This window comes from Bombina bombina, chromosome 4, assembly GCF_027579735.1.
Source record: "Bombina bombina isolate aBomBom1 chromosome 4, aBomBom1.pri, whole genome shotgun sequence".
In the NCBI taxonomy this organism is placed as follows: Eukaryota; Metazoa; Chordata; class Amphibia; order Anura; family Bombinatoridae; genus Bombina; species Bombina bombina.
In genome coordinates this window covers 906,886,765-906,900,520 of record NC_069502.1, presented here as the reverse complement: position 1 = coordinate 906,900,520, position 13,756 = coordinate 906,886,765, and the positions used below count along the sequence as shown (strand labels likewise).

The 13,756-nt window shown below is 40.6% G+C and overlaps 1 protein-coding gene across 1 annotated transcript in view; it reads left to right on the top strand.

The window, feature by feature from the left end:
• The window catches only part of EIF2AK2 (eukaryotic translation initiation factor 2 alpha kinase 2), a 517,665-nt gene that overhangs the window by 409,166 nt on the left and 94,743 nt on the right, over window positions 1-13,756 (top strand). Inside the window, exon 14 of the mRNA XM_053712508.1 lies at window positions 12,918-13,040. Coding sequence (XP_053568483.1) covers window positions 12,918-13,040 — 123 coding nt within the window. The remainder of the gene's footprint in view (window positions 1-12,917; window positions 13,041-13,756) is intronic.

Sequence of the window (13,756 nt, the reverse complement as noted above, 5' to 3'; positions counted from 1 at the left end):
TCTGATTCAGGAAAGATGTTCCCTCAAACAGACTCAGATGTGACGGCCTTTAAATTTAAGCTTGAACACCTCCGCTTGTTACTCAGGGAGGTCTTAGCGACACTGGATGATTGTGACCCTATTGTCATCCCGCCAGAGAAACTGTGTAAAATGGATAAATATCTAGAGGTCTCTACTTACACTAATGTTTTTCCAGTCCCTAGAAGAATTTCGGACATTGTTACTACGCAATGGTATAGACCAGGCATTCCGTTCTCTCCCCCTCCTACTTTTAAGAAAATGTTTCCCATATCTGACACCATTCGGGATTCGTGGCAGACGGTCCCTAAGGTAGAGGGAGCTATTTCTACCCTGGCTAAGCGTACAACTATACCTATTGAGGACAGTTGTGCTTTCAAAGATCCTATGGATAAAAAATTAGAAGGACTTCTAAAGAAGTTGTTAATTCATCAGGGTTTTCTTCTGCAACCTATAGCGTGCATTGTTCCAGTAACTACTGCAGCAGCTTTTTGGTTTGAGGCTCTAGAGGAGTCTCTTAAGGTTGAAACCCCATTAGATGATATTTTGGATAGAATTAAGGCTCTCAAGCTAGCTAATTCTTTTATTACAGATGACGCTTTCCAAATGGCTAAATTAGCGGCTAAGAATGCAGGCTTTGCCATTTTAGCGCATAGAGCGTTATGGCTTAAGTCATGGTCTGCTGATGTGTCATCTAAATCCAAGCTTTTAGCTATTCCCTTTAAGGGTAAGACCCTATTCGGGCTTGAACTAAAGGAGATCATTTCTGATATTACTGGAGGTAAAGGTCATGCCCTTCCTCAGGACAAGACGGTTAAAATGAGGACCAAACAGAATAATTTTCATTCCTTTTGAAACTTTAAAGGCGGTCCCTCTACCTCCTCATCCACCTCCAAGCAGGAGGGGAATTTTTCTCAATCCAAGTCAGTCCGGAGACCTAACCAGACCTGGAATAAAGGTAAACAGGCCAAGAAGCCCGCTACTGCTACCAAGACAGCATGAAGGGGCAGACCCCGATCCGTGCCCGGATCTAGTAGGGGGCAGACTTTCTCTCTTTGCTCAGGCTTGGGCAAGAGACGTTCAGGATTCCTGGGCATTAGAAATTGTGACCCAGGGGTATCGTCTAGAGTTCAAAGATTCTCTCCCAAGAGGGAGATTTCATCTTTCACGTTTGTCTGTAAACCAGACAAAAAGAGAGGCGTTCTTACGCTGTGTAGAAGACCTATATACTATGGGTGTAATCTGCCCAGTTCCAAAATTAGAACAAGGGCAGGGGTTTTACTCCAATCTGCTCGTGGTTCCCAAAAAAGAGGGAACCTTCAGACCGATTTTAGATCTCAAAACTCTAAACAAATTTCTCAGAGTCCCATCGTTCAAGATGGAGACCATACAAACAATTTTACCAATGATCCAGGAGGGTCAATATATGACCACCGTGGATTTGAAGGATGCGTATCTTCACATTCCTATCGACAAAGATCATCACCAGTTCCTCAGGTTGGCCTTCCTGGACAAACATTACCAGTTCGTGGCCCTTCCTTTCGGGTTGGCCACATCTCCCAGAATTTTCACAAAGGTGCTGGGGTCCCTTCTGGCGGTTCTAAGGCCGCGGGACATAGCAGTGGCGCCCTATCTGGACGATATTTTGATTCAGGCGTCAACTTATAATCTAGCCATATCTCACACGGACATCGTGTTGGCTTTTCTAAGAACTCACGGGTGGAAGGTGAACATAAAAAAGAGTTCACTTGTTCCTCTGACAAGATTTCCATTCCTAGGAACTCTGATAGACTCGGTAGACATGTAGATTTTTCTGACGGAGGTCAGAAAATCAAAGATCTTAACCACTTGCCGAGCACTTCATTCCATTCCTCGGCCATCAGTGGCTCAGTGTATGGAGGTAATTGGACTAATGGTAGCGGCAATGGACATAGTTCCGTTTGCTCGCTTACATCTCAGACCACTGCAGCTGTGCATTCTCAGACAGTGGAATGGGGATTATGCGGATTTATCTCCGCGGATAACTCTGGATCTAGAGACCAGAGACTCTATTCATTGGTGGTTGTCACAGGATCTTCTGTCCCAGGGAATGTGCTTCCGCAGGCCAGCATGGGTCATAGTGACGACGGACGCCAGCCTCTTGGGCTGGGGTGCAGTCTGGAATTCCCTGAAGGCTCAGGGTGTGTGGACTCAGGAGGAGTCCTTACTACCAATAAATATTCTGGAACTGAGAGCAATATTCAACGCGCTTCAAGCGTGGCCTCATAACATTCCAGTCGGACAATATCACGACTGTAGCATATATCAATCATCAAGGGGGAACAAAGAGTTCTCTAGCGATGATAGAGGTTTCCAAAATAATTCTATGGGCAGAGACTCACTCTTGCCATCTATCTGCAATGTATATCCCAGGAGTGGAGAACTGGGAAGCAGATTTTCTAAGTCGTCAGACTTTTCATCCGGGGGAGTGGGAACTCCATCCGGAGGTGTTTGCAAAATTGATTCATCAATGGGGCACACCAGAATTGGACCTGATGGCATCTCGTCAGAATGCCAAACTTCCTTGTTACGGGTCCAGATCAAGGGATCCTCAAGCAGTACTGATAGATGCTCTAGCAGTACCATGGTTGTCCAACCTGGCTTATGTGTTTCCTCCTTTTCCTCTCCTACCTCGTCTGATTGCAAGAATCAAACAGGAGAGGGCTTCAGTAATATTGATAGCGCCTGCGTGGCCACGCAGGACTTGGTATGCAGACCTGGTGGAAATGTCATCTCTGCCACCGTGGAAACTGCCACTGAGACGGGACCTTCTCATTCAGGGTCCGTTCCAACATCCAAATCTAGTTTCTCTGCAGCTGACTGCCTGGAGATTGAACGCTTGATTCTATCTAAGCGGGGATTCTCTGAGTCGGTCATTGATACTTTGATTCAGGCTAGGAAGCCTGTCACTAGGAGAATTTATCATAAGATATGGCGTAAATATATTTATTGGTGTGAATCCAAAGGCTACTCATTGAGTAAGATCAGGATTCCTAGGATTTTCTCCTTTCTCCAAGAAGGATTGGAGAAGGGGTTATCAGCTAGTTCCTTAAAGGGACAGATTTCTGCTTTGTCAGTCTTACTACACAAGCGTCTGGCAGATGTCCCAGACGTTCAGTCGTTTTGTCAGGCTTTGGTTAGAATTAAGCCTGTGTTTAAACCTGTTGCTTCGCCATGGAGTTTGAATTTAGTTCTTAATGTTCTTCAAGGGGTTCCGTTTGAACCCATGCATTCCATAGGTATTAAACTTCTATCTTGGAAAGTTCTGTTTTTAGTTGCTATCTCTTCTGCTCGAAGAGTTTCTGAGCTATCTGCGTTACAATGTGACTCGCCTTATCTTATATTCCATTCTGATAAGGTGGTTTTGCGTACTAAACCTGGATTCCTTCCTAAGGTTGTTTCCAATAAGAATATTAATCAGGAAATTGTTGTTCCTTCTCTGTGTCCTAATCCTTCTTCTAAGAAGGAGCGCCTGTTACATAACTTGGACGTGGTTCGTGCCTTGAAGTTTTACTTGCAAGCGACCAAGGATTTCCGTCAAAAATCTTCTCTGTTTGTTGTCTATTCTGGAAAGCGTAGAGGTCAAAAAGCTACGGCTACCTCTCTTTCTTTTTGGCTGAAAAGCATCATCCGTTTAGCATACGAGACTGCTGGACAGCAGCCTCCTGAAAGAATTACAGCTCATTCTACTAGAGTGGTGGCTTCCACATGGGCTTTTAAAAACGATGCTTCTGTGGAACAGATTTGTAAGGCTGCGACTTGGTCTTCCCTTCATACTTTTTCCAAATTTTCCAAATTTGATACTTTTGCTTCTTCTGAAGCTATTTTTGGGAGAAAAGTTCTTCAAGCAGTGGTGCCTTCTGTTTAGGTATCTGTCTTGTCCCTCCCGTTCATCCGTGTCCTGTAGCTTTGGTATTGTATCCCACAAGTAAAGGATGAATCCGTGGACTTGTCGTATCTTATAGAAGAAAAGGAAATTTATGCTTACCTGATAAATTGATTTCTTCTAAGATACGACGAGTCCACGGCCCGCCCTGTCAATTTAAGACAGATTATATTTTTTGTTTAAAACTTCAGTCACCTCTGCACCTTTTAATTTCTCCTTTTTCTTCCTATACCTTCGGTCGAATGACTGGGGGGTGGAGTCAAGGGAGGAGCTATATAGACAGCTGTGGTGCTCTTTGCCACTTCCTGTTAGCAGGAGGATAATATCCCACAAGTAAAGGATGAATCCGTGGACTCGTCGTATCTTAGAAGAAATCAATTTATCAGGTAAGCATAAATTTCCTTTTTTTATATTTTGTTTTATAAAAAAGCTAAGTACCAGAGATGGTGGCAAATAGGTAGAGGGGGGAGGGTTAGAGAGCTGTTTGGGGGGGATCCAACACTGTAGAATATATATATATATATATATATATATATATATATATATATAAAAGCCTTTTATTTTAGTACTAGCATACTTTCTGCCAGTACTTAAGATGGCGGTGACAATTGTGAGGTGGGGGAGGGAAGAGAGCTGTTTGAGAGGGGTCAGGTAGGGATCAGGGGGTGGGATGTGTCAGGTGGGAGTCTGATCTCTACACTAAAGCTAAAATTAACCCTACAAGCTACCTAGTTAACCCCTTCACTGCTGGGAATAATACAAGTGTGGTGCGCAGCAGCATTTAGCGGCCTTCTAGTTACCAAAAAGCAATGCCAAAGCCATATATGTCTGCTATTTCTAAACAAAGAGGATCCCAGAGAGGCATTTACAACCATTTTTTTATAATTGCACAAGCTGTTTGTAAATAATTTTAGCGAGAAACCTAATGTTTGTGAAAAAGTTAACAATGTTTTTTATTTGATCACATTTGGCGGTTGAATGGTGGCATGAAATATACCAAAATGGGCCTAGATCAATACTTTGGGTTGTCTACTAAAAAATACATGTGAAGGTTTTTTTTTTAGGGATTCCTGACAGATGCTAGTTGTACTTATTGCCCTGTATCTTGCAAAAAAAGCAAAGAACATGTAAACATTGGGTATTTCTAAACTCATGACAAAATTTAGAAACTATTTAGCATGGGTGTTTTTTGTTGGTTGTAGATGTGTAACAGATTTTGGGGGTCAAAGTTAGAAAAAGTGTGTTTTTTTTCAATTTTTTCATCATATTTTATATATTTTTTTTATATTAAATTATATGATATGATGAAAATAATGGTATCTTTTGAAATTCCATTTAATGGCGAGAAAAACGGTATATAATATATAATGAGTAAGAGGAAAATTACAGCTAAACACAAGCACTGAAAAAATGTAAAAATAGCCCTGGTCCTTAACGGTAAGAAAATTTAAAAATGGTCTGGTCACTAAGGGGTTAATGACCTGCCCCTTTACATACTGCGGTAGATAAAGCGGTACCCCCCTAGCAACCATACTCTACTCACGCCCCAGTTTTAAGATCACGTAACTTGACCACATAATTTTGATCACATCAGCCGCAATCTACCAGCAGCGCCTTCGGATCTACTGGTAGATCCTGATCTACCTATTGGGCACCCCTGTTCTAAATTATCTTTAGCCAGTTTAAATCCTGTTTTATTCCCTTTTTAGTGGCACACCACCCAGCTGAAACAAACTATTAGATACAAAAAATGGTTAGTGAAATGGTTTGTGAATGGTAAATAACTAATAAAGCTAAAATGACATAAAAGTGAATTTAAAGGGACAGTCTACACCATAATTTTTATTGTTTAAAAAGATAATCTCTTTATTACCCATTCCCCAGCTTTGCATAACCAACACAGTTATATTAATACACTTTTTTACTTCTGTGATTACCTTGTATCTAAGACTGTGCAGACTGCCCCCTTTTCTTTTACAAAGATATGACGAGTCCACGGATTTCATCCTTACTTGTGGGATATTAACCTCCTGCTAACAGGAAGTGGCAAAGAGCACCACAGCAGAGCTGTGTATATAAGCCCCTCCCCTTCCCCTCCACCCCCAGTCATTCTCTTTGCCTGTGTTATACTAGGAAGACATGGTAAAGTGAGGTGTTAGTTTTAGTTTCTTCAATCAAGAAGTCTTTTATTTTAAATGGTACCGGTGCGTACTATTTTCCTCAGGGGGATATGGAAGAAGATTTCTGCCCTGAGGTTTGATGATCTTAGCATTTGTAATTAAGATCCACGCTGGTTCCCACAAGAGTTCTGAAGGTAACCATGAGACATCTTCAGTGTGGAGACCGGTTTCATGCTACAAGCAGCATTAAGGTATGTGCAGCCTTTTTTTCTGAGGAGACTTGGTGTATCAGAACTGGCTGGCATTATTTCCCTCTATGGGAATGGGGTAAGCAGTAAAACCTATTTTAATCAGAGGGGTGTTACTGGAGTCCCTATTTTATGTTTATCATTAGTTGATATTTGGGCATTATGTGACATGGGAGACAATATAAAAAACAATGTTTTATGTTTTTTATTTTTGGCACTTAAAACTTATTGGTTTTATGCTTGAGGGTTATATTGTGTGTGTATTTTTACTTTAGTGCAAAACTGCATTTCCATGTGGTGTTGTTTGGGCCTACTCTGACTTTTGACCTTAAGGGGCGGAGCCTATTTTGGCGCAATTTCTTCAGGCTTAGCAGCAACAAACAGTAACTCGGTGGCTCCTGGACTGTGTAGCTGGTCTAAAGGGTTGGAAACTTGTTTTGAAGTACCCTGGGGGCAGGTAGGCGCCACAGCAGAGCTGTGGCGAGGTGCAGAGTATATTTTTATCTATCTTTTGACTACATGTTGATATAAGTACTTCTAAAGCCTTATTTCTGCCCTTGCTTCTGGGTGCAGTAATTTTTGGATTAACCAACGATATAAAGTTAAATTTAGGAATAATTTAATGTTTTTTGTGCATTTTGGAAAAATTGTTCACTTTTCTTTTCTTAAAGGCACAGTACACGTTTTTTCTAATGTTTATTTTATGCTATAAATAAGTGTTTAAACGACTTTTGTGGTATTACTAATCCAACATGTCTGACATTGAGGTTTCTCATTGTTCTATGTGTTTAGAAGCTATTGTGCAACCCCCTCTAACATTGTGTAACTTTTGTACTGAAAGGGCTTTACAATGTAAAAAGCATAATTTAAAATAAAGTAAGTGTGTCTAGGGATGATTCTCAGTCTGAAGAGTATCAGGATATGCCATCCAATTCTCCCCAAGTGTCACAACCTTTTATGCCCACACAAGCGACGTCTAGTACTTCTAGTGCGTCTAATTCCTTTACTCTGCAGGAGATGGCTGCAGTTATGTCAACTACCCTTACAGAGGTATTGTCTAAATTACCAGTGTTGCAGGGTAAACGCAGTAGGTCAAGTATTAATGTAAATACTGACTCCTCTGATGCTTTATTAGCTATTTCCGATGTTCCCTCACAGTGCTCTGAGTTGGGGATCAGGGAATTACTGTCTGAGCATGAAATTTCTGATTCAGGGAATGTTTTGCCTCAGACAGATTCGGATGCTATGTCATTTAAATTTAAGCTTGAACACCTCCGCCTGTTGCTTAGGGAGGTTTTAGCGACTCTGGATGATTGTGATCCTATTGTGATTCCTCCAGGGAAATTGTGTAAAATGGATAAATATTTGGAAGTTCCTACTTACACTGACGTTTTTCCGGTTCCTAAGAGAATTTCGGAAATTATTAGTAAGGAATGGGATAGACCAGGTATACCGTTTTCTCCCTCTCCTAATTTTAAGAAAATGTTTCCTATATCAGATACCATTCGGGACTCATGGCAAACGGTACCTAAGGTAGAGGGAGCTATATCTTCCCTAGCTAAGCGTACTACTATACCCATTGAGGATAGTTGTGCTTTCAAGGATCCTATGGATAAGAAATTAGAGGGTATGCTAAAGAAATTATTTGTTAAACAGGGATTTCTTTTACAACCTACGGCTTGCATTATTCCAGTAACTACTGCAGCAGCTTTTTGGTTTGAGGCTCTAGAACAGTCTCTTAAGGTTGAGACTCCATTAGATGACATTCTAGATAGAATTAAGGCTCTTAAGCTAGCTAATTCTTTTATTACTGATGCCGCTTTTCAAATTGCTAAATTAGCGGCAAAAAAATGCATTTTAGTGCTATTTTAGCACGTAGAGCATTGTGGCTTAAAACTTGGTCTGCTGATGTGTCATCAAAACATAAGCTTTTAGCTATTCCCTTTAAAGGTAAGACCCTTTTTGGGACAGAATTGAAGGAGATCATTTCTGATATTACAGGAGGTAAGGGCCATGCCCTACCTCAGGATAGGTCGGTTAAAATGAGGGGTAAACAGAATAATTTTCGTTTCTTTCGGAACTTGAAAGGAGGACCCCCCGCTTCTTCTTCTTCCACAAAACAGCATGAAGGGATGGCCCCCGATCCGGGACCGGATCTAGTAGGGGGCAGACTTTCTTTCTTTGCTCAGGCTTGGGCAAGAGATGTTCAGGATTCCTGGGCACTAGAAATAGTGACCCACGGTTATCAATTGGAATTCAAGGATTTTCTCCCAAGAGGGAGATTTCATCTTTCAAAATTATCTGCAAGCCAGATAAAGAGAGAGGCGTTCTTACGCTGTGTAAAAGACCTTTTTACTATGGGAGTAATCTGTCCTGTTCCAAAATTGGAACAGGGACAGGGGTTTTACTCAAACCTATTTGTGGTCCCCAGAAAAGAGGGAACGTTCAGACCCATTTTTGACCTCGAGTGTCTAAACAAATTTCTAAGAGTTCCATCATTCAAGATGGAGACAATTCGAATGATTTTGCCAATGATCCAGGAGGGTCAATATATGACTACCGTGGATTTGAAGGATGCTTACCTTCATATTCCAATCCACAAAGATCATCATTGGTTTCTAAGGTTTGCCTTCTTGGACAAACATTATCAGTTTGTGGCTCTTCCTTTTGGGTTGGCCACAGTACCCAGAATCTTCACAAAGGTTCTAGGGTCTCTTTTGGCGGTTCTCAGACCGCAAGGGATAGCGGTGGCACCTTATCTGGACGATATTCTGATTCAGGCGTCAACATATCATCTGACAAAATCTCACACGGACACAGTGTTGTCTTTTCTGAGAACTCACGGCTGGAAGGTGAACATAGAGAAGAGTTTACTTGTTCCACAGACAAGGGTTCCTTTCTTGGGAACTCTGATAGACTCGGTAGCCATGAAAGTATTTCTGACGGAGGTCAGAAAATCAAAGATTTTGAATGCTTGCCGTGCACTTCTGTCCATTCCTCGGCCATCAGTGGCTCAGTGTATGGAGGTAATCGGATTAATGGTAGCGGCAATGGACATTGTTCCGTTTGCTAGCTTTCATCTCAGACCACTGCAACTGTGCATGCTCGGTCAGTGGAATGGGGATTATGTGGATTTATCTCCAAAGATAATTCTGGATCAAGAGACCAGAAACTCTCTCTTCTTTGGTGGTTGTCGCCAGATCATCTGTCCCAGGGGACTTGTTTCCGCAGACCCTCGTGGGTGATAGTGACAACAGATGCCAGCCTTCTGGGCTGGGGTGCAGTTTGGAATTCCCTGAAGGCTCAGGGTGTTTGGACTCAGGTGGAGTCTCTACTTCCAATCAATATTCTGGAACTGAGAGCAATATTCAATGCGCTTCAGGCGTGGCCTCAGTTGGCTTCGGACAAATTCATCAGATTCCAGTCGGACAACAGAACGACTGTGGCATATGTCAATCATCAGGGGGGAACAAGGAGTTCCTTAGCAATGATAGAAGTATCCAAGATAATCAGTTGGGCAGAGGCCCACTCTTGTCATCTGTCAGCGATCTACATCCCAGGAGTAGAGAACTGGGAAGCAGATTTTCTAAGTCGACAGACTTTTCATCCGGGGGAGTGGGAACTTCACCCAGAGTTATTTGCCTCATTGATTCTCAGATGGGGCAGACCGGAATTGGATTTGATGGCATCTCGTCAGAATGCCAAGCTTCCAAGATACGGATCCCGGTCAAGGGATCCTCAGGCCGAACTGATAGATGCCTTGGCAGTACCTTGGTTGTTCAGCCTAGCTTATGTGTTTCCGCTGTTTCCTCTCCTCCCACGCGTGATTGCTCGAATCAAACAGGAGAGAGCTTCAGTGATCCTGATAGCACCTGCGTGGCCACGCAGGACTTGGTATGCGGATCTAGTGGACATGTCCTCTCTGCCACCGTGGAAACTTCCGTTGAGACAGGACCTTCTCATTCAAGGTCCTTTCCAACATCCAAATCTAATTTCTCTGCAACTGACTGCGTGGAGATTGAACGCTTGATTTTATCGAAGCAAGGATTCTCTGATTCAGTTATCAATACTTTGATACAGGCTAGAAAGCCTGTCACTAGAAAGATCTATCATAAGATATGGCGTAAATATCTTTATTGGTGTGAATCCAAGGGTTACTCATGGAGTAAAGTTAGGATTCCTAGGATTTTGTCTTTTCTCCAAGAAGGATTGGAGAAAGGGTTATCAGCAAGTTCCTTAAAGGGACAAATTTCAGCTTTGTCAATTCTGTTTCACAAACGTTTGTCAAATGTATCAGATGTTCAGTCTTTTTGTCATGCTCTATCTAGAATTAAGCCTGTATTTAGACCTATTACTCCTCCCTGGAGTTTGAATTTAGTTCTTCGAGTTCTGCAAGGGGTTCCGTTTGAACCTATGCATTCCATAGATATTAAACTATTATCTTGGAAAGTTCTGTTTTTGGTTGCTATTTCTTCTGCTCGAAGAGTTTCTGAGCTTTCAGCATTACAGTGTGATTCGCCTTATCTCATATTTAATTCTGATAAGGTGATTTTACATACCAAACCTGGGTTCCTTCCTAAGGTTGTTTCGAATAAGAATATTAATCAGGAAATTGTTGTTCCTTCCTTGTGTCCTAATCCTTCTTCTAAGAAGGAGCGTCTGTTACATAACTTGGACGTGGTCCGTGCCTTGAAGTTTTACTTACAGGCAACTAAGGATTTCTGTCAATCATCTTCATTATTCATTGTTTATTATGGAAAGCGTAGGGGTCAGAAAGCTACGGCTACCTCTCTTTCTTTTTGGCTGAGAAGTATCATCCGCCTGGCATATGAGACTGCTGGACAGCAGCCTCCTGAAAGAATTATGGCTCATTCTGCTAGGGCTGTGGCTTCCACATGGGCTTTTAAAAACGATGCATCTGTGGCACAGATTTGTAAGGCTGCGACTTGGTCGTCCCTTCACACTTTTTCCAAATTTTACAAATTTGATACTTTTGCTTCTTCTGAGGCTATCGTTGGGAGAAAGGTTCTTCAAGCAGTGGTGCCTTCCGTTTAGGTTTTTGTCTTGTCCCTCCCTTTCATCCATGTCCTATTGCTTTGGTATTGGTTTCCCACAAGTAAGGATGAAATCCGTGGACTCGTCATATCCACGGCCCTCCCTGTTATTTTAACACAGGTTTATTTTATTTTTTGAAAACTTCAGTCACCTCTGCGCCTTTTTAGCCTTTCCTTTTCTCTTCCTATAACCTTCGGCCGAATGACTGAGGGTGGAGGGGAAGGGGAGGGGCTTATATATACCGCTCTGCTGTGGTGCTCTTTGCCACTTCCTGTTAGCAGGAGGTTAATATCCCACAAGTAAGAATGAAATCCGTGGACTCGTCATATCGTAAAAGAAAGTAATTTATCAGGTAAGCATAAATTTAGTTTTTTCAGTTCTTTTGACAGACTTGCATTTTAGCCAATCAGTGCAGACTCCTAGGTAACTCCATGGGCGTGAGCACAATGTTATCTATATGGCACACATGAACTAAAGCCTTCTAGTTGTGAAAAACTGTCAAAATGCATTCAGATAAGAGGCGGCCTTTAAGGGCTAAGAAATTAGCATATGAGCCTACCGAGGTTTAGCTTTTAACTAAGAATACCAAGAAAATTGGAAGGTTGTTTAAAATTATATGACATCTGAATCATGAAAGTTTATTTTTTACTATACTGTTCCTTTAAAGTACCCTGCAATATACACTACATCTAAATACAAATTTGCAATACATATACAAATATACTTAATTGTAAATGTTTACATTTTAGAATACATTTTCTTGTGCCTTAGATCACCCATGCAAATACTGGAAAGCTGCATTTACATCCATCCAACATATAACCATAAATCTTTTTTAAAGGGATTATATGGGATAATATTTGGGGCTATTTTTTTTTTTAATGAAATAATTTTTCTTTATTTAAGGATAAGTAAACAAGTACAAAATAAAAGAAAACAGTGCACAATTGTACGAAAAGAGTAAATATTACATAGTTTTGACAGGTAGTTAAATTCAGAATTTATTTCACCAGCATCCACCAATTAACTCATGGTCGTAATGTCAGCCCATTAAGTAATAAGAATATATCTGACTTATGTTCCCACTTCTATTTCTCTAATTTTCCTTCTTGCTTCCTCATAGAACATTATATAGGGTTCCCACTCTGCTATGAATTGACTTTGCCTGTCCAAAATGTTTGCCGTTAGTTCGGTTCTATGGTAATGGTATTCTAGTTTGCGTAATACATATGCGGGAGATAGCCTTCCCAAGAATTTAGATGTTTCTTCAAATATGCCTCTAATTTTGGGACACCACCACCACACATGTAGATACGTGCCCAGTGCCCCACATCCTCTGTAACATAGTTGACTCCCTGGTTCTGATGTGTTGTGGAATCTTGCTGGGTATATGGGCTATTGCGTTTTTAATTAAATTCTATTTCAGCTGTTAGAACATTTTAATTTACTTCAGCTTGTTTTGTGTTTTTTTTTGTTTTTATTATAATTTCTTGTACTTTGTGAAATAAGAGAATTTATTTTAATTCATTATTTTTTTGTTTGTTTTCTTAGCTTTCGTAAACAGTTTGAGAACATAATAATTCTTGGCTCTGGTGCATTTGGAACCGTTTATAAAGCGACAAAAAAACTGGAACAAATAGATTATGTTGTGAAAAAAGTAAAGCTTAAAAATGAGTAAGTACAAATCAAAATTTTTGAAAACTGTTGTGAAAATTGTCGTTTTCATTGTAATTTATTAATATAACTTTTACTAAACAACCAAACTATTATCAGTTTTATAAAAGGTTAGCATACAAAACACAAATAGTTAAACTGAATGTAAATGATATTCACTGTAACTTATACAGATACAAATCCCAAAATCCAGAATTCCAAAATGCAAACTTATTCTGAAATCCAATCTTTTTAATTGATATTTAAAATAAATAATGACAAAAACAAAATGTATGCTTACCTGGTAAATTTCTTTCTTTCCAGGTATGGATAGTCCACAACGTCATTCCAATTACTAGTGGGAATATCACTCCTGGCAAGCCAGGAGTGAATATCCCACTAGTAATTGGAATGACGTCATGGACTCTCCATGTCTTAGGGAAGAAACAATATCTTGTCAGATTTAGGCAACATTTACATGTTATAATACAGCTTATACATGTAACCTAAAGGTAGTTTTATATATTTTTAATACTTCTGTATACATAGTACCCTCAAACATAGTACAGTACTGTATTCAGAAAGGTAATATATGTTGTTATAAAATGCAAATAATGTGACTTCCGGTGAGCGGCGATCTAAGATGGCCACGGATTCTTGAAGCTCCTTACAGCTTGAAGCAAAAGTGGCTATATCTTCTGCCATCCGCATATCCCTTGGCATTCATATGTGCCCGG